The 19,019-nt window shown below is 46.8% G+C and overlaps 1 protein-coding gene across 1 annotated transcript in view; it reads left to right on the plus strand.

Annotated features, from left to right (window-relative positions):
- The window catches only part of Nol10 (nucleolar protein 10), an 84,267-nt gene extending 66,805 nt beyond the window's left edge, over positions 1 to 17,462 (plus strand). Inside the window, exons 19-21 of the mRNA XM_038320817.1 lie at positions 273 to 520; positions 10,422 to 10,524; positions 16,726 to 17,462. Of these exons, the coding sequence (XP_038176745.1) occupies positions 273 to 520; positions 10,422 to 10,524; positions 16,726 to 16,845 (471 nt within the window). The 3' untranslated portion in view covers positions 16,846 to 17,462. The remainder of the gene's footprint in view (positions 1 to 272; positions 521 to 10,421; positions 10,525 to 16,725) is intronic.
- Positions 17,463 to 19,019: the final 1,557 nt, after the last annotated feature.

The following is a 19,019-nucleotide window of genomic DNA, read 5'->3' on the forward strand; positions in this document are numbered from 1 at the left end:
AACCTCACATGACATTTCACAAAGACAGATATTGTATGTTAACTGTTTCTTTGACCTGCAGTTTTCTGTGAATTACAAAGCCTTTCATTGTACATAAGAGGTAATTAGTTGTGTGCTAATTGCTTGACATTCACCCTGGAGTCTGTCTTATTAATTAAAGGCATTTCTTCTGATGTGCTGTGGAGCAGCTGCCATGGACTCTAATGGGCCGCTGCCTCTGATGAACCGTGTTTGGCTGGGGGAAGAGCTCTTCTTGCTGTTTTTAATTTCAGGAAGAGGAGGAAGAACCAGAAGGAAGGCCGAGTGATGCAGAAAGTTCGGAGAGTTCAGATGATGAAAAGGCCTGGGTTGAGGAAGTCAGGAAGCAGCGCAGACTCCTGCAGCAGGAGGAGAGAGTGAAGCGGCAGGAGCAGCTGAGGGAGGACCAGCAGACAGTTCTGAAGCCCCAGTTCTATGAGATCAAAGCGGGAGAGGAGTTCAGAAGCTTCAGAGAGTCTGCCACCAAGCAGAAGCTGATGAAGTGAGTAATGTGCTCCCCTCATTGCGCACCACCCCAGAGATGGCACCTGTCCTCTCTAGGGGATGGGTACCAGGAGAGTGTGGGGATCCTGCACCCCAACCCTGGAAACTCACTGGTAAAGCCACTGGGCCCTAGCTGCCTGTTAAAGCACCTTTTGGAGTTTTTGTATATTAACATATGTAAGAACACTTTTAACCTTCAAATACCACACTCTTAATCCCTGTGTTTTCCATTGGGCTCCCCAACCTATAGTCAATTGCCTTGTTCCATGCCCTGGAGGTCAGACAGTAGTAGCAGAGGCTACTTAACAAAAAGTAATGTTTTATTAGTTTGCTTTGAGACAGTTTTGTAATGAAGCCCAGGATGGCCTCAAACTTGCCATTCTCCTGTCTCCACTTGCTTTTGAGTCCTGGGATGATAGGCTAACAAAAATTTCTTTTGTTGTTTGTTTTGTTTTGTTTTTTTGACAATTCCTCTGTGTAGCACTGGCTGTCCTGGAACTCTCTGTAAACCAAGCTGGCCTCAAATTCACAGATCCAGCTGCCTCCCAAGTGCTGGGATTAAACACATGCACTACCACTCTCTGACCAGAAATTCTTTTTAGCACCCAGATCAAGGGCTGGGGGTTTTCCTCATTGGTAAAGTGTTCACTGTTCCAATGTGAGGGTCTGAATTTGATTGCCAGTTCCCACGCAAAAGAGTGCCTGGGAACAGACGGGACCCTGGGGCTTGGCCAGTCAGTCTAGCCATATCTGCACACACCAAGTTCAGTAAGAGATCGTGTCTCAGAAAGAAAAAGTGGAAGCCAGGTATAATGGTGTACACCTTTAATTCCTGTTGGGATTAAAGGAGGCAGAGGCAGGAGGGTTACAAATTCAAGGCTAACCTGGGCTCATAGTAAGTTCCAGGATAGCAAAGTCTATATGGAGAGACCTTGTCTCAAATAATTTATTAATTAATTAATCTTAAAAAGTAAAGTGGAGAGTGATTGAAGATACTCACCTTTAGCTACCAGCCTATGCATAATATGTGCACACATGTATGAGTGTATTTACATACACACATAGGCAAATATACCTAACACGTGTAAGAGTGTTGGTCATGTTTACTATATTTCAGTTACCTGATTATTGGAAATTTACTCAGAAATTTGCTAGAACTTTTAAGCCCTTTGCAACTGAATGGAAAGATGCAGAGACGGAGAGGTGACTGCCAGGGCTTGTGCGAGAGAGGTTGGGAGTTTGTGTTCAGTGGGTTCAGAGTTTCAGTGTGGGAAGATGCTGTTGCTTGTCATGGCTGTGCAACAATGGGAATATGCTTGATGCTCCCAGGCTGTCCACCTTACATGGCTTAGATGGTTTTATGTCATAAATATTGACCATAATGGAAAAATATCAGCCCTCAGAAAGTTGTATTGTTTTGGACTATTTTCAGTTGTCAAGTAGCAAGTGATGATTCTTCTGTTTGAGGCTCTGTAAGCAGAACATTGCAGCATGAATAATAAAAACCCAGAGACAGATATTGAGGTTCAAGCTGTAAGACCAGAGAAGCAAAGCAGCCAACCCGCTAGAAAACTCTTATCTCTCTGAAATCTTCAGACTGAGAAGAGAGCGAGTTCCTGTCTCATTCTGCTTTATATTCCTCTCTGTTACTGGGATTAAAGGCATGCACCACCACCACCCAGTCCCTATGGCTAACTCGTGTGGCTGCTGGGATTACAGGTGTGTGCCACCACTGCCTGGCCTGTGTGGCTGACTAGTGTGACTAGCTTTCCACTCTAATCTTCAGGCCAGCTTTATTTATTAAAACACAAAACATCACTGTAGAGCATTGAGATAATGGTTGGGCACTCTAAGTGGTCCTTGAGGTGTCCTGAGAAAAGAGCTGGGATACCCTTGGGAGCCACTATGAGGCCAAAGAGGACTGCCCCATCCCTTGAGCTTCCCCAGCACCCAGTGCTGCTTCTGGGGTTCAGGCATGCCTTTCTCATTTTCATGCATCAACCGCTCATCTAACACACACACCTGGAACTGCAAATGGTGAGTGGCTCCTTCCACTTAGCATCTAGAAGCACATGTGTCTTGTTCTAATTAGTCAAAGGTGTGTTATGGAATAAAGAAGCTAGTGATACTACACATGCCTGTGCAAGCGTGTGTGTGTGTGTGTGTGTGTGCGCGCGCGCGCGCACACACACACACACATCATAGAGTTTTGTTTTGAGGGACTGCTGTTTGTTTGGTTTGGTGTTTTAGAGACAGTCTCACTCTACAGAGAGTCCAAGCTGGCTTGGGTTCTCCTCCATAGCCCAGGCTAGACTACATTTTCAGTTACTTATAAGTGGAATTGCAGTCATATTGCTGCTCTCTGTTTACCCTTTGAGAAGTGCTGAGCCATTTTGCAGGGCCGGTGCATCCTAACTTGCTTTGTCCAGATGTCACTCTTAGGCCTTGTGTTGGGACAGACTGCATGGAAGCTTCTGCAGGCTGCATGTGCATGTCTTTGTTAGATTTTCTGATGTGTTTGTCTTCTTCACGTGCTCTCAGCTGGTACTTGAACGAGAACAGGCCCAGGGCTGACTGTCAGTTACCCCTTCAGAGAATACTCAAAAAAACTGATTTCCCTGGAAACCACTGTTAGGAAACTGGAGTGGTTGTTTTTAGGGAAACCATTGAAATTAGGCCACACTTGGGGTGGGGGTGTGACTAAGCTCACTGATATTTCTTCCTGTGGGCTGGAACTGGATATTAATGTAAAAAACAAACAGGATAAAAATTTATATTTAGGGGCTGAAGAGATGGCTCAGAGCAACATGTTGTTTTTGCAATAGACGGGGCCCACTTCCCAGCACCAACATGATAGTGCAGAACCATCTGAAATGCCAGTTTCAGGGATCTGATGCTGTCTTCTGACCACTACAGAACCAGGCCTGCACGTGGCATGCACACATATATGTATGTGAAACAGTCAAACACATAAAATGCATTTCTTTAATTTTTGAAGGATTTTTTAAGTTCTTATTTAGTGGAGCTGGAGAAATGGCTTGGTGTTCGAGAGCGCTGCTTCTTCAGAGGACCTGAGTTCATTTCCAGCACTGACATCAGGAGGCTCACAACCACGTGTAACTCCAGCTCTGGGAAATCTGAGCCCCTCTTCCGGCCCCTCTGGATATCCCCACACAGAACACACACTCATGAAGATTACACACATCATTTTTTTTAAATTTAAGAATGGGGCTGGAGAGTTGGCTCAGAGGTTAAGAGCACTGATTGTTCTTCCAGAGGTCCTGAGTTCAATTCCAAGCAACCACATGGTGGCTCACAACTATCTATAACAAGATTTGGTGCCCTCTTCTGATGTGTGGGCATACATGCCAGAACATTGTCTACATGATAAATAAATAAATCTTAAAAAAAAACAAACAAACAAACAAAGAATGAACAGTAGATCTGGTGAGGTGGCTCTGTGGTACAGACACTTACTGACGACATGAGTTTGATCTCACATCTCACATACTGGAACGAAAAAACTGGCTACTCTAAGTTGTTTGGCTATCACATACGCTCTCCCTCTGCACACGAAATAAATGAAGTATAGTGAACTAATGTTTTTAAGATGAATAAGCAACAGCTGAATGAACCCTCTGTAATAAAACACTTTTAGTGAGTTAAACATTCACTTTGTGAAGAACTGGGGGAGCTACCTTGCTTCCTTCCGTAAGCCTGAAAAGTCCTGCTACTTAAGGAACTAATCCACTAGAGTGTGCTAGCACTGGCAAAAGCAGCTTATTGAATGCTAGTCTTGACTGGATTATTGTAGCAAATCCTGACTTTGCAGATCTTAATATTATTTAATAAAGCATTGAGCGATTATCCTTCAGAGAGCTGAAGTGACTCCTTATGTTTACTGCGTGAGTCACCACAAGGCAGGCAGAATGGGATGTGTCCTGTTTAACTATTCACTTGGACTCACCCAGCTTGAATATCATTGTGACAGAAAGTAAATGCAGTCAGTAGTAAGCAGGGTTTAGAGAAATGCATGTGTCTATCAACACAGATTTTCATGCCTTGCATGTTGCTAAATCTGTTTGTGAGTTATTCACCCACTTATCAAGTTCCCCACCCACCATCCATTCATCAAACATCCGAGGAGTGCCTGGTGTGCTAAGACCCTCCTAGACCCTGAGGACAGGAAGGAAGGACATGTGCCTGTGTTGCTCTTATCCTAGCAGATATCCTCTGAGTCAGAGAGGTGTGGGAGAGGGACAGAAGAAAGAGAGGGCTTGATTTAGGGAAAATTCACAAAAGTCTTTGTGAGAGTCATGTTGGAACTGGTTTTTTGGAAGGTGTAAAGCTGAGCACTCAGTGGGGTAGGGACAGGTCCCGCCAAGTCCATGGAAAGCCATGAGCACTGTCCAGCTGAGATTAATATCAAATCTATCGCAATCTCTCCCTCAATAATATGAACACTTGTATAATAACAATACTGCATGTTTGTGGTAGAGTCAAATCATAGACGTGTAAGAGTCCCTATCTAGAAACCCACAGCACAGTGCCTCAGCTCTAGAACAGTGGTGTGGGAGAGTCTGGACTCCGGAGGAACCACTCGGTCAGTCAGGTCTCAGGAGAAATTGAGCCTAAGCTGCAAGGCAAGAGGAGCTGACTGGCGCAGAGCCAGGTTATTACCTAAAAGACCATTGAAGGTGGGAGAGATGGACACCAACTACAGCACTGGCAACTGACTTGACTCCAAAAGCAGAATGGCACAGTCGAGGGTGGCGTTGAAGTGTCCAGCATGTTGCATGTTCCCTGTGAAGTAGTGCAGATGTCATACTCCAAGTGTGGAGCTGGGTTCTCAACATATGAACTCTACAGAGTCTGTCCTCTTGGTGGCGTTCAGTGGGCAGATGGAGACTTTCTGGGACTGTTTCTCAAGCCAAATGCCTGTCTGGATGGACTGAGTAATACTCAGCAGGTCATGAATGTATTTTTTTTCCCATGCCACGAGAGGGTGTGGGATCATGAACGTATTTTAAACAGCCTAGTTGACCCCAATAGTTCTGGCAGTGAAAAGGTGTCGCAGTCTTTTAGGTTGAGAGGGTGTATGTTACAGGCAGGGAAACTCAACCTCAGGAAGTGGGTAATAGCATGAGAGAAGGGAGTTGATTGACAGTGGGTTTAGTAAGGAAGCAGGTAGCAGTGGGGCAGGGCCAAGTCAGATACTAGCTCACAAGGGCAGGTGTGCATGCCTCCTCAGAGCTGAGAGAGTAGAAAGATGTGAACCGTGCTCGCTGGCCTCAGTGGGGTATAGGAACATAGGCTCTTCTGGGTGTGTGGGGCGGTGGAGACCTGCGGGACATGACATGGAGGAACAGAAGCCAAATGGAGTCCTTAGATAAATGCTGGGTATACCGTGCTCTTCTGGTCCACCGTGTAAAAGTGTTTGTCTTTGAATTGGTACTCTGGGGTAGGTTCTGGGAATTCACAGATTTCTAAAGTAGTTCCTGCCTTTGAGGACTTCATCTGCAGTAGGTAGTTCAGTAGATCTTCGTGGGTCTTGTCATGTGGCTTCACTGTCCCTCTGTGGCCAGCTTCCCCCACTGACAGTGAAGGAGAGTTGACTGCAAATGGAACATTTAGAGTATCAAATTCTTCTTTTTCTCAGAAAAAGAAATTCCTGTGTGCTGGAATTCTTCCAGACATGTTCTACAAGGTCCAGCTTTAGAAATCTAATTTTAACATTAGTTCCATTCTCTAAGGACAGTGTGAAAGCACATGTCATACATGAACATGAACTGTAACTCCGAAGAGTGCACCTACTTCCTCCTTCAGCGTGCGCAGGTCTCGTCAGTCATAGTGCTTGGCTGGTTCTTTTAACAGTTAGTCTTGGAGATTTTGCTTGTATCGTAAGTCTACCTTGTGGCTGCACAGTTGTCTTTAGGATGGGCGTGTGGCTGTTTACGTAGCCTTTCCTCCTGGTGCGTATATTTAGGTTGTCCGCACGTTTCCGGCTTCCATGGCTATGAGTGTCCTCGCGCACCTTTCCGGCTTCCGTGGCTATGAGTGTCCTCGCGCACAGGCGTTTCTTCAGGATGTCTCAGTGGCACATGCTGGATCAAAAGCTGTTGTGATACTGACACTGTCAGGCTGTCCTTAGCAGAGTGGCTGCTTCCCCATCTCTGCAGCAACCGCTGCGTGTGCTGAGAGGTGAGGAGGCACATTTTTGTCTGCTTGAATTGATTCCCTCCTTGGAGTCTTCGAAGCGCCGTTTGCAAGCTAGAAATATTGAGAGTTTATAGCCTTTTTGGAAAGGCAGAGATTTTTCAGTTATTTAAAAGATTGACTTTGTATTGTGCATGTATGTGTGTTTGTATGAATTTATGTGCCCCGTATATGTGCAGATACCTGTGGGAGCTACAAGGTGCCCTGGGACTAGAGTTTTAGGTAGCTGTGAGCTGCCGATGTGGGTTCTGGGAATCAGACTCTGGTCCTCTGCAAGAACAGAAAATGCTCTTAACCACTAAGCCCTCAAAGTTAGTTATTTAGGAATACCTAAGATTAAATTTTTAAAATACTAAAGTACTCTATATATTTGGCTTCCGTTTGCCATGTAACTTCATTCCGTGCGGAGGAACACTCCTCTGCATTCACACTCCTCTGCATTCACACTCCTCTGCATTCACACTCCTCTGCATTCACACTCCTCTGCATTCACACTCCTCTGCATTCACACTCCTCTGCATTCACACTCCTCTGCATTCACACTCCTCTACATTCACACTCCTCTGCATTCACACTCCTCTGCATTCACACTCCTCTACATTCACACTCCTCTGCATTCACACTCCTCTACATTCACACTCCTCTGCATTCCGTGCGGAGGCACACTCCTCTACATACACACTCCTCTACGTTGCTGTGCGGAGGAACACTCCTCTCCATTGCCTTCTGCTCTTTGGCTTGCCAGCCCTGCAGAGGGACTTTTAAAAACCTGGTCGAGGAGTGATTTTTAATTAAATGTTGCTAATTAAAGAAATTATAAAGTATATGTGTGTGTTTTAAACCTCAAAGAAGTCATTCTCCTTTCCTGAGGCAACTAATAAATAATCTCATTTGATTTTTTCCCTTGTAGTTTATGCCCATTTTTCTTTTTTAATATTAAGGTATCCTTACTAATCATTTAGGCTCTTCCCGAGAGGCCTGTGTGCTACCCTGGGTAGCTGGGTAGCTCAGCTTCCCATCTTAACTCCGCGTCTTCTTTTAGCAGTCATCGTGGTTTTCAACTTGTCCTGCTTACATTTTTTTTCTGAAATACATAACTGTACCAAATAGAAAGTGTCATGTATCATCACCACCCCCACCCACACATACCCCAGACCTGAAACCTGGGGTGGGGAGAGACAAGGAGGGCCTGAGGTCAAAAAGGAAGTCAGTCCATCCCCTACTTGTGTGTTTCTCTACATCCTGTCTCAGGTGTTCTGCAGCTGTTCAGAGTGTTCATCGTCTCTGGCCCGTCACACTCAAGCAGCAGACACTGACCTGCTGGGTGGCAGCCACACTCAGCAAGCTGACGTTCAAAGGGAGGGAAGTCAAGCTTGCTTTAATGTAGAAGTCTGCACACCATCCCCAGCCGTCTCTGATCTTCTGCCATGGCTCGTCCTAAAGCTCAGCTTGCCTCTCCAAGCAGCCTAGACAGAACAAGTTTTTACAGGCACAGGAGAGAACATTGGGAGAAAAGCAGTTATGTGCCCTAGCGCGGAGGAAGTTGGGGCATTCTTAAAAGAGTAGTAATTTCCCACAATTGACTTGAAGAGCCTTTTTACTTCCCAAATTAAGGTGTTCTGTGGCCCACTTTGTCTCTGGGGCTCCACAGTTGTTGGGAGTCCTGGTGGCTTTGAAGCTCACCATGCGGAGCTGGAAAGAGAGCAGCTGTGAGCGGACTGAGGAGCCTGCCAGGTGGACAGCATGCCACACTGCAGGCAGCTTGCACCTCACTTGAGTTACTTAAAAAATTGAAACTAGATTTTTATTTCTACAAGTGTGTCCTGGGGAAGCGTGTCACTGAGAACACTTGATGGACATGTCTCCTGCAGAGGTGTGCGTGTAAGTGTGGTCAGACACAACACCTGAAATTCAGAACCCTCCCCTGGAACCCCAGCTTTAGACAGGATCCACATACAGCCCGGGGCAAGTCATTTAGCATCTACCTCCCTTTTGCCATCTATAAAGGATAAACACTTGTGTCTCAGGATTGTTGAAAGGATTAATTAGTTAGTCTGTAAAGATCTTTGAAGATGAAGAGTGCTTTAAAAGTGCTTCTGAATAGCATTATCACCTAGGAAAGAGCTCCATTCTCTGCTAACCACTTAGGCCTCAGACGGTAACGCCAGCGCTTAGCCCCTTACCCCAGTTGTAAAGTGAGAGCAGTTTCTCATGGCGTGGACATCAAACGTCGGCTTCAAAGTCTCACAGGAACCTCACCGTGTAGCAGCTCCCTCAGGAGCAGGGTTCCCATCCGAAATTAGCCCCAGAGCTCATCCAGGGTAGAGAGGGCGGCTCACAGTTGAGTTTCTAGTATCAACTTTAACTTAGAGGTCTGTGGTGGGGTCCCTCAAGTAGGAAAGGTTTTGTCTTGTGCCCTTGCTTGTTTTGAGGAGGAGGAAACAGAATACAACGGAAACTGTTTTCTTCCCTTCTGGTTCCCTCTTCTGTGCTCTCCTGCTCTCCTCAGAGGGGTGAGTGTGTGCTGCAGCCGTTCTGAAGTGGTCATTGAACTGCACGGCATGTGTCTAGGTTTACTTCAGTTTTCTTCCTTTAAAACAAGTTTGGGGGTTTATGATAGAACATTCCAGTAGTTTGCAGGTAAGTTTTACATATCATTGCTGCTGCAGAATTTGAGTGTAATATTGGTCCTGGAGAGTGGGACATGGTGGTGCATGCCTGTAATCCCAAAACTAGGGAGACTGAGGCTGGATTGCTTAGAGTTCAAGGCTAGCTTGGACTGTCAAATAAAAGTCTCTGTCTTAGTATGAGCGCGCGCACACACACACACACCAGCATTGGAGATCGCATGAAGGATTTTTAGTTATAAAGAAAAAATTAATTACAGGTCAGCCAACGGTTATAGAGATTCCCATTGTATAAAAAGACTAAAACAGTTTAGAAAACTCGATCAAGAAGTGAATTGAGATTTAACTCTGGAATAAAATGTATCAAAACCTTAAGATCCTAGCTGACGTTCTCAGTGAAAAGAAATCAGGTGGACTTTACCCCAAGTATTTCAGGACAGCCAGGGCTGTTAAATGGAGAAACCCTGTCTCGAAAAACCAAAAAAAAGGGGAGGGGGGGATTTCCCCGAAGTGCCAGTTGTTTCTGTTCCTAGACAGTATGAACAGGTGGATTTGTGTTCAAGTTGTCCATGTAAAAGATGGGGACTGCTTGAAGCTGAGGGAAGAGCAGCAGACGTGTTACAGCAGCCCTCTGTAACTGAGAACTGTTTGAGGCAGTGTTTTGTAGACAGTGACCAAGAGCCACATGTTCACCCACCCTGCTGGTTTACACAGTGATTTAGAATCACCGTCACCATCACAGGACACCATGCGCCAGAAACATCGCTCCTGTGCTTTAGTTTCAGAAATATAATCCAGTAAAATACGTGCAGCCGTGGAGCTCTAGCCCTTGAGTCGCAGATTAGTGGGTGTTTCTGCCATTCATTGCTTTAGATTGTGCTTATGGAGGGAGACAGTTTGAGGATGACCCATTCCTCTGGGCTCTGCTAGGCAGTGTTCCTGTTTACCGTGTGCACAGACGACTTTTCTTCACGCCATCAGTCCTGATTCAACCTTGTTCCAAATATTAAATCAAAGCATGTTAGTTAACATGCCATTCTTTTCAATCTCCTACAGCAAAACTCTTGAAGATCGTTTGAAACTCGAAGCAAAACATGGGACGTTGAATGTATCCGACACCACTGTTGGCAGCAAGCAGCTGACGTTTACACTCAAGAGGGTATGTTGTTTCCTGATGTTATTTTTTAATTCATACAGGAAAGCAGTGGGTATGTGTCTGGCTTTGGGACCACAGTCCCAAGCTTCTCCCATTGAGGAAGATCTGTTCCCTACCCCAGTGATTTCCTGTAGCCGGATCCCCTGCTGGGTGACAGCCCAGGAAGAGTGGCTGGGAGTTTTAGTGCTGTGGGCAAAGGTGGGCCTCAAGCTGGAGGGTCCTGCTTGGCGACCTGCTGTTCTCTGGGTCTTTGTGACCCCTGGCTGAGGAAAGGGATGAACACACCCAGTACTTACCTGGAAAGGACTAGGAACAGACCAGCTGTGTTGCCTCTGGTGATCCCATGGGGCTGCCCAAATACAGCCATTCTCTGGGCCATTCTCGGCCAGTGGTAATGTGTTATCAGTTGTCTTAAAGATGCGGTTTAGGTTCTTAAACGAGGTGTCCTGATAATGCCTCTTGAACATTGTGGGAGGGCTAAGTTGCTTAAGTATCTGCCATCAGCTAATAAGAGAAACAACAAAGGTCTCTTTCTCTAAGTCATTGCATTGTCTCATTCCCAGTCAGTCCCTTCAACAAAGTCACCCAGTAGAAAGGGTGACCGCAAGGACAACCGCAGCACCACCCGTGGCTCCTTTGCTGTCCTCCATGTGCCACTCACATGCCATAAAATTACATGCCCTGTTTTTTTGTTAAGTGTGCACTTGTTTAACTTTTAGCACTGTCAAAGGAGACACTAACTGCTTCACAGGAGCACGCTCTAGCAGTGCGTTTTTTTGCAGCTTCCTGAAACTGTCAGTCTAGTTTACCAGACTGTTAAAGCTATAAAGTCCCAGGCGGCAGCTGTAGGCAGGCAGTAGACTCTGGGAGCAGCCAGTCCCAAGGTAGAGATGAGATGACTGTGGGTCCCTGCAAGAACCCTGGGAGCCATGTGAGCAGGCGGCGAAGCGAGCTCACAGAGCAGCAGGAGCCTGGTGGTCGCGGCAGGTCCCGAGCAGGTCGCCCAAGATCCCCAGGCGGTTCACGAGCAGTGGCTCATCCCGGGCGAGCTGGTCCCCCACATGTGGCTAGCGGGGAGAGACAGCGGGGAGAGACAGCGCGGTGGGTTTGGGAGAGCCATCCAAGCAGACAGTTGTGGACATGCAGCCGGTAAAAGGCACATAGACACAGTAGACAGGCGTAGAACTGGACATTTATTACTTAGAGGAGGGAGGGAGGGAGGGAGGGAGGGAGGGAGGGAGGGAGGGAGGCGCACACGCCCAGAGAGGACAGGAAGAGAGAGATTCAAGATGGTGGCGAGAGGTCAGGGGTCATCGGGAGTGGCCGTGGCTTGCCCCTTAAAGGGCCAAAAGAATAACATTCCCGGATCCTTTTTATAATAAAAAGCAGGAGATTAGACACCATAGTTTGACGGAATTGGGGTGGTAGATTCTCAAAACTGCTTCCAGCTGATTTGTGGGCATCGTCTTTGGAGGGGGGGTGAACCTGAGAGAAGGCTGGGTGTTGGCAACATCTTGGCATAGCTGGTCTCTTTGCTCCCGACTGGGTGTGTATGGCATGGAAATGTCTGGTGTTCCTTATCCTGTTTAAGGTATTGGCAGAACAAAGAACAAAGTTAAATTAAGGAAAAAAAAATTTTAAGATCAGGGAATTGAGGGGGATGTATCTGACCTGTTTAAGGTGGATTCTTTAATTCGGCTCCCAGGAACTCACAAGAACTCCTTGGGTTTGTGAAAACAGAAGCTTTAGACACATAATGACTGTAGCATATTTTTGTACAATGAAAAGTATTTTTTTGAGACTATGGAAGGCAGTGTAAGAGATAAATTTGATTTGAAATTTATTTGGTGAAATTTATTTGGTGAGGTAACCTGGTAAAACCTCTCAGCTATCAAACTGTCAGAGATCTTTGAGAAGGATAAGATTTTACCTGAGAGCCGGGCGGTGGTGGCGCACGCCTTTAATCCCAGCACTCGGGAGGCAGAGGCAGGCGGATCTCTGTGAGTTCGAGACCAGCCTGGTCTACAAGAGCTAGTTCCAGGACAGGCTCCAAAGCCACAGAGAAAACCCTGTCTCGAAAAACCAAAAAAAAAAAAAAAAAAAAAAAAAGATTTTACCTGAGTTACTGATTAAAAATGACAGAGAACTTACTTGGTTGGCACCAAGAGCTACTCTTTTTGGGTCCTCCATGGTCGTTGAAGGTTGCACTTGACCTTTGCTGGTTAACGCCAGGCCTGCCAGGCTCCAGAAGATCCTGTGGGCTAAGAAATCTGTAGGAAGACAGGCCTACCTTGACCTGAGCATCTAGGCTGTCGATTCCAGCGATTCCGTCCATGTCTAGAGGTCTTTAGTTTAGATGAAAGGCAGTTTTGCCCAATGGTCTGCGCTCGACAGTCGAAGCGAACTGCAGAAGGACGTTGTTCTGTGCCTGTTTGTCTTCTGTCGTCTTTGGAGGTAGCAGAGAGCTGCTGCTAAGGAGCCAACCTTTCTCTTTTTGTTATGAAAAGTTTTTAATAATTAAATCTTTAAATATCACATTCCCCAGATCTCTGAGCAGTTGAGGGCTGCTTATTAGGTATAGCTGCAGTATAGAATCTACCCGAAAGGTTGGGTCTGAGCTTGACTGTACTGGCTCTTAACAAGTAAGATTTACACTCGTAAAAAAAGGCAGAAAGAAGAAACTGCTTGAATACAAGGTTGATGACAGAACTGACAATAGTGGAGAACAGCTTAGTGTCCAGTTCTACGCCTGCCTACTGTGTCTATGTGCCTTTTACCCGCCGCGTGTCCACACCCGCCGCGAGCTGTCTGTCTCTCCCCGCTTGCCACATGGCCGGACCAGCTCGCCCGGGATGAGCCACCGCTCTTGAACTGCCCGGGGATCTTGGGCGACCTGCTTGGGACCCGCGAGTCTCTGCCTTGGGACTGGCTGCTCCCAGAGTCCGCTGCCTGCCTACAGCTGCCGCCTGGGACTTTATAACATTTTTAAAAGAACAATAAAAAACTACTTGATATGTTAGTTTTTTCTAAAACCAAATGAGCAGTTTGATTTGTGTTAACAAGGCTTATTGCTAGCTTATTGTCTCTACTCTGTACGTGTTAACAAGGCTTATTGTTAGCTTATCATCTGTTCTATAAGAGGCAAATGTATCTCCCCTCTGCCAGCAGGATCCGCTCTAGAAACAGACCTGCAGTTTCTCTTTGTGGCTCTGTGCTGCTGATTGCAGGGCAGCGCTGCCCTTGTTCCTTCACCATGCTAGCCCTGAGCCAGGGGAAGACAAGAAGCAACCCTGAGCCCACGAGCGGGGTTATCTGGTTAATTCTTTGAGTGAAGTTGGAAAACACAGACAGAAAAGGGCACGCACACTCATGCTATTCCCTCACTCTTTTCTTTCCATTTTCATGTTTTGGTGCTTACTGTGGTCCTCCAGGTCCATGTACATGTAGACCACACTACAGCTGAACCGCATCCCCAGTGCTTTCTAGGATGTTCACCAAGTCTGTAGCCATCTCAGTCTAACCTGGCATCTCCGAGTGGGGGAAGATAGCCCAGTGGGAGAACTCTGGTCCAGAGGCCTGGCTGTGGGCAGCGAGAGGATGTAGTCTTTTCCCACCCCACCCGACACCACCCCACACTGAACTTTTAAATCAGAAGATACCATGTTGAATGTCACTTCGTAAATTTGCAGTAAAATGAAAAGATGAAAAGACACCCTAAAAATTGCTTGAAGTGACCTCAGAATCAAATGGATGCTTTGAAACTACTTGGGAGAATATACTACATCAATTAGTGTTTGATTTGTGTGTTTTATTACTTGATTGGCATGCTCTTAATTATTAAATATATCAGTGTTAAATACATATATTTAGAGAATCTGTATTTGTTTATAGAAGTTTCTTTCTATTCTGTTTATTATATGTGATACACTAAAGCAAAATCATGGAGTTGTCCAGTACATCCAGATGCTTTCTGCAATGTCAGTAGAATTCACAAGGAGGCTGTGTGCACTAGCGCTCTGTGTGTGTTCTCGCCCCTTCTCCATGAGGCTGTGGGCTACAGCAGGGTAGTCAGGGCAGGAACTAGGAGACAGGAAAAGCTGACTTGGAAAAGAGCTAATTGCTCCATAAAGCTTGATGAGTGGGTGACACAGTGGCATGGTCTCTGGCGCAGCCTTGGGGAAGGAGGCTAATGATAGACCTCTGTGTGCGGGGAGCTTTGTCTGCAGACAATAGCGGCCTCTGCCCAGCTCCTCCTGCTGAGCTGTAACAGCAGGCCAGCACTTCCAGAGAGACTCCAGAGGGCCCTTCCCTCACAGCTCCCAACATTCTGCCCTTCTGGACTCAGCGTATCATTTTCCAACAGTATCTAAAGAAATGCATTTTATAAGCCAGGCATGGTAGTGCTTGTCTGTAACCCTAGTCCAGGCACCTGGGGCCTGAGGCAGGAAGATGAGTCTGAGGCTAGTGCCACTCTGTAGATACTTGGGGCTGGGAACGCTTTTTAGAGAGACTTGTTAATACATAACTGCAAAATGTTCTCCCCCTCTTCTGCCCCTGCCTCCAAATTCTCACCAGAACAAACCCAGAGCCTTGTTCATCATAATCAAATAGCTGTGTCAACTCTGCTAGGGTCTCAATGTTGCAGTTTGGTCTGCAGGGCAAGTGCAGCCCCCAGGTTCTATAGTCTCCCTGCGGTTCTTTCTGCTAAGGATATGGGCAGGGTAAATGACACACTTACAGAATTAGCCCAAAGTAAGTGCTCCAGGAGGAGATGGGTGTCTGCGCACCTGTGGCAAGGCATCCAATCTGTGTTTTAGGAAGCAGAGGCCCATGCTGACATACACTTTTTATATATTTGTGTGTGTCTGTGTCTGTGTGCGCGCGTGTACGCACCATGTCATGCATGTTGAGGTCAGAGGGCAACATGTATAATCAGTTCTCTCCTCTCCCACGTGGGTGAAGGGGATTGAACTCAGGTCTTCAGGCTTGGTGGCGAGCACCTTTACCTACTCAGCCACCTGACATGCTGTTTTTATTTTTAAAAAATGCATGCCAGCCATGACCACAGGAGTGAACCAGGAGGATGTGGTTGCCTCACCATTCCCCACCCCCACTCAGAGAGGAAGGGAGCCTCAGGTAGAGCCCTGGGCGGCTTCCCTGCTAAACTGGAGAGAATGCTGGGTATGGCTTACTCTGAGAATGCACAGGAGATATGGATTTTCATAAAACAGACTGGCGTGATGTTCAGAGACCCAGACAGAGAGCTCCGAGGACGTGGAAATGGCTCTCTCTGACATCACCAGTTGCTTCCCTTCCCTCACCTTCCCACACCCACTGTTTAAACTCAAGAGGGAAACACTGATTATGAAAGTTCTCAGAGCAGCAGGCACTGGGGTCTGTGAGGCCAGGTCTTGCCCTGTGCAGCCCCCCAGCAGCCTCCCTCCAACACTGATGTGTATCTCAGACTGCTCCGCTCCTGTCCAGCTGACCTGCTGCTGGGAGTAGGGGTGCTGCTGGGGAGCAAGTGCGCCTGGGAGCAATCCTACCTCTCAAGTAGGCAAATGAAGGTAGAGAACTCATGTGCAAACCGTCCCCTCTGTGGGCCCGGTGCGTCCCGGAGCTGTGAACCTAGAGCCATCTGCCAAGTCTGGCAAGGGTTAAGAAGAGCAAGTGCTTTGCAGGGAGGCTGGATTAGTCTGTGCTCCCTCCCCTGCACGCACCCAGAAGCTCTGGAGCTAGTACTAAGAAGTGAGATAGTCAGGTTGTGTCATAACACATTTGGATAAAATAGGATTTGTTTGTCTGTGTGTTTGATTTTAAGTCTGTGCAAATGAAGTCGCAGTTCAGGTGTGCAAGCTGAATGAGCTTGGGTAGTTCTCTGGCCTCATACAACATCCAGGGTCTCCTGCTGTGTGCTTAGGCTGGTATATGGATGTTTCTCCTAGCCCGCGGATTCAGAATGTCTCCTTTTGACAGGGGAAATTGAGCTTTGTCCGTCCACTACCCGCAGCAGCCAGCACTTGATGCTGAGCTGCTCAGCTTTGGTCCCAGGGCTCCATGCAGCCCTTTGCTGCATCCCGAAGGTTTCCAGGTGACCGCTGGCCTTTTCTTTTCTTTTCTTTTCTTTTCTTTTCTTTTCTTTTCTTTTCTTTCCTTTCCTTTCCTTTCCTTTCCTTTTCTTCTACTCACCCCACTTTCTTTTAGTCCGAACAGCAAAAGAAGCAGCAAGAGGCGGAGAAACTGCATCGCCAGGAGAGGAAAAGGCTGCGGAGATCTGCTGGTCACCTGCACTCCAGACCCAGAAGAGGCCGGCCCTTTCACTGACCAGGGAAGTCTGCCTGTGTGTGACTAGGACAGCAAACGCAGGCGAGGGAACGCGGTAGTTAAACCTCCATGTAGATGAGTGTGCGTGGTGACGATGGTCTGACCTGGCCTGAGCAGTTCCGGGTGCTGGGTGCTTTTTCTAAAACAGGCATCATTTCTAATATTGGAAAGGGCTACACGAAATGAAAAGTTTCTCTGATAAAAATGAGGGATTATTATTTTTACCATTACAATTATCTTGTAGGAAAGTCTTTTTTGTTTGGGTTTGGTTTGGTTTTTCGAGACAGGGTTTCTCTCTGTAGCTCTAGATGTTCTGGAACTTGTTCTGTAGACCAGGCTGGCCTCAAACTCACAGAGGTCCGCCTGCCAGTGCATCCTGAGTGTACCACCACTGCCCAGCCAGAATGTCCTTGTCCACAGTGTCCTCCCCTCTCAGGACTGAGTCACACAGAACTCCCACTCCTATTTACGTGGTGTCATCTGGTTGACCCTGTTCGTGTTCATGAGTTTATGTTGGCAGGTTTATTTGCTGGCTTTTGTATTCCTCTGGTATACTTTTAAAGCTATTTTTATATCAAGAGTATAAATTAATGATAATAAATAATAAATGAATGCTACTGGCTGTTTGTTTTAACTTGTCACCAAATCCCGTAGTCATTTCCTAATGAGGTACTGCTTGAGGCAAGCAAATGCTTATGAAAGGAGATACGTTCATTTGGACAACTTCCTTGAGGAGGACTGGGGGAAATTTTTGTTTGTTTTGTTTTCTTTTCTTTTTTTTCTTTTTATTATTAATATTATTATTACAACTTTTCACCTCCTCAGACTGGAGGAAATTTAAAAAGTCACTTCAGCTTCCATAGTTTGGAGTTTCTTGTGTGTATAAGTGAACTGGGAACTGTACCTGTGTCAAGTCTACATGGTGGGACACATTAATTAGCATAGTCTCATGGTGCCGTGGAAAGGTCCTGGCCTCAGAACACCTAACCCTGTTGTAAGGAGACTGCTTGTTTGTTTCCTGGTCGCCCAGACTCCAGAAATAATCACACAGAAACTATATTACTTGCAATACTGTTTGGCCAATAGCTTAAGCATATTTCTGACTAACTCTTACATCTTAATTTAACCCATCTCCATTAATCTATGCATCACCATGAGGTCATGCCCTACCAGCACAAAATTTCAGTGTGTCTGTCTCTGGCAGCAGCTCCATGGCTTCTCCTGACTCCACCTTCTTCCTCCCAGCATTCAGTTTAGTTTTCCCCACCTAGCTCTATTCTACCCTATCAGGCCAAGCCAGTTTTCTTTATTCATTAATGGTAATCACAGCATACGGAGGGGATACCACACCACCACCCCATCAGTGTTGTGGACGTGATCACATTGTCTCCCTCTTTCAGTGTGGCCCCTTGTCTCTTCAGCTTGTGATGTGTACTTGAGAACTTACTGACTGGTGGTGCATGAATCCACCCTGCCCCCCCACCCCTTCCTGCCTTACTGTTCACTCCTTAAGCAGACCCTTCCCTTCCCTGCCTTGAAGTTTGTTGGGCATGCTGTGCACCCCACTCTGCCATTTTTCTGTGTTTATAGTTGCTTTGGTACGGTTTCACCAAAGCACTCAACATGGACAACTTAGAGGAAGGTTCATCTTGGCTCTTGCTTTCTCGGGGTGGCGGCATGTGCAGAGGCGGTGAAGAGCGCCGCAGGCCAGGAAATGGACTCCGGGCCAGGCCATGGCCTTAAAGGTCTTGTCTGAGAACCTGGGACTGTTTTGCCAGCTAGTCCCCAACTCCAAAAGCACCCATTCTCCAAGATAGCACCTCTGTCTGGAGGGTCAGGGGCCTTGAGGAGGACATTTCAGATTCGAACCTCTACCTACTTGTTGGTTACAGCCCAAGGACATGGCTTTGATCCTCCCAGCCCTGCCAGCATTCATTCCCCTGAGCGCTTAGGAGCTGGTGTGAGAAGTGCAGCTCCAAAGCCGGGCTCCAGGGTGCGGGGACAGAGTTCCGGAGTGACAGTTCCTCCACTGCTGCAGATCCCAATCACAGCTCTGATATCCTAGACCCAGTGTCTAAATCTTTTGTTTCCAGTCGTCTCCATGTAGTCTTTGGAGAGAAGGAGGCATGCTCAGAGCCGCGTGATAGACCAGGAGGCCATACTGTCATGGCAGC

This window comes from Arvicola amphibius, chromosome 2, assembly GCF_903992535.2.
Source record: "Arvicola amphibius chromosome 2, mArvAmp1.2, whole genome shotgun sequence".
NCBI lineage: Eukaryota > Metazoa > Chordata > Mammalia > Rodentia > Cricetidae > Arvicola > Arvicola amphibius.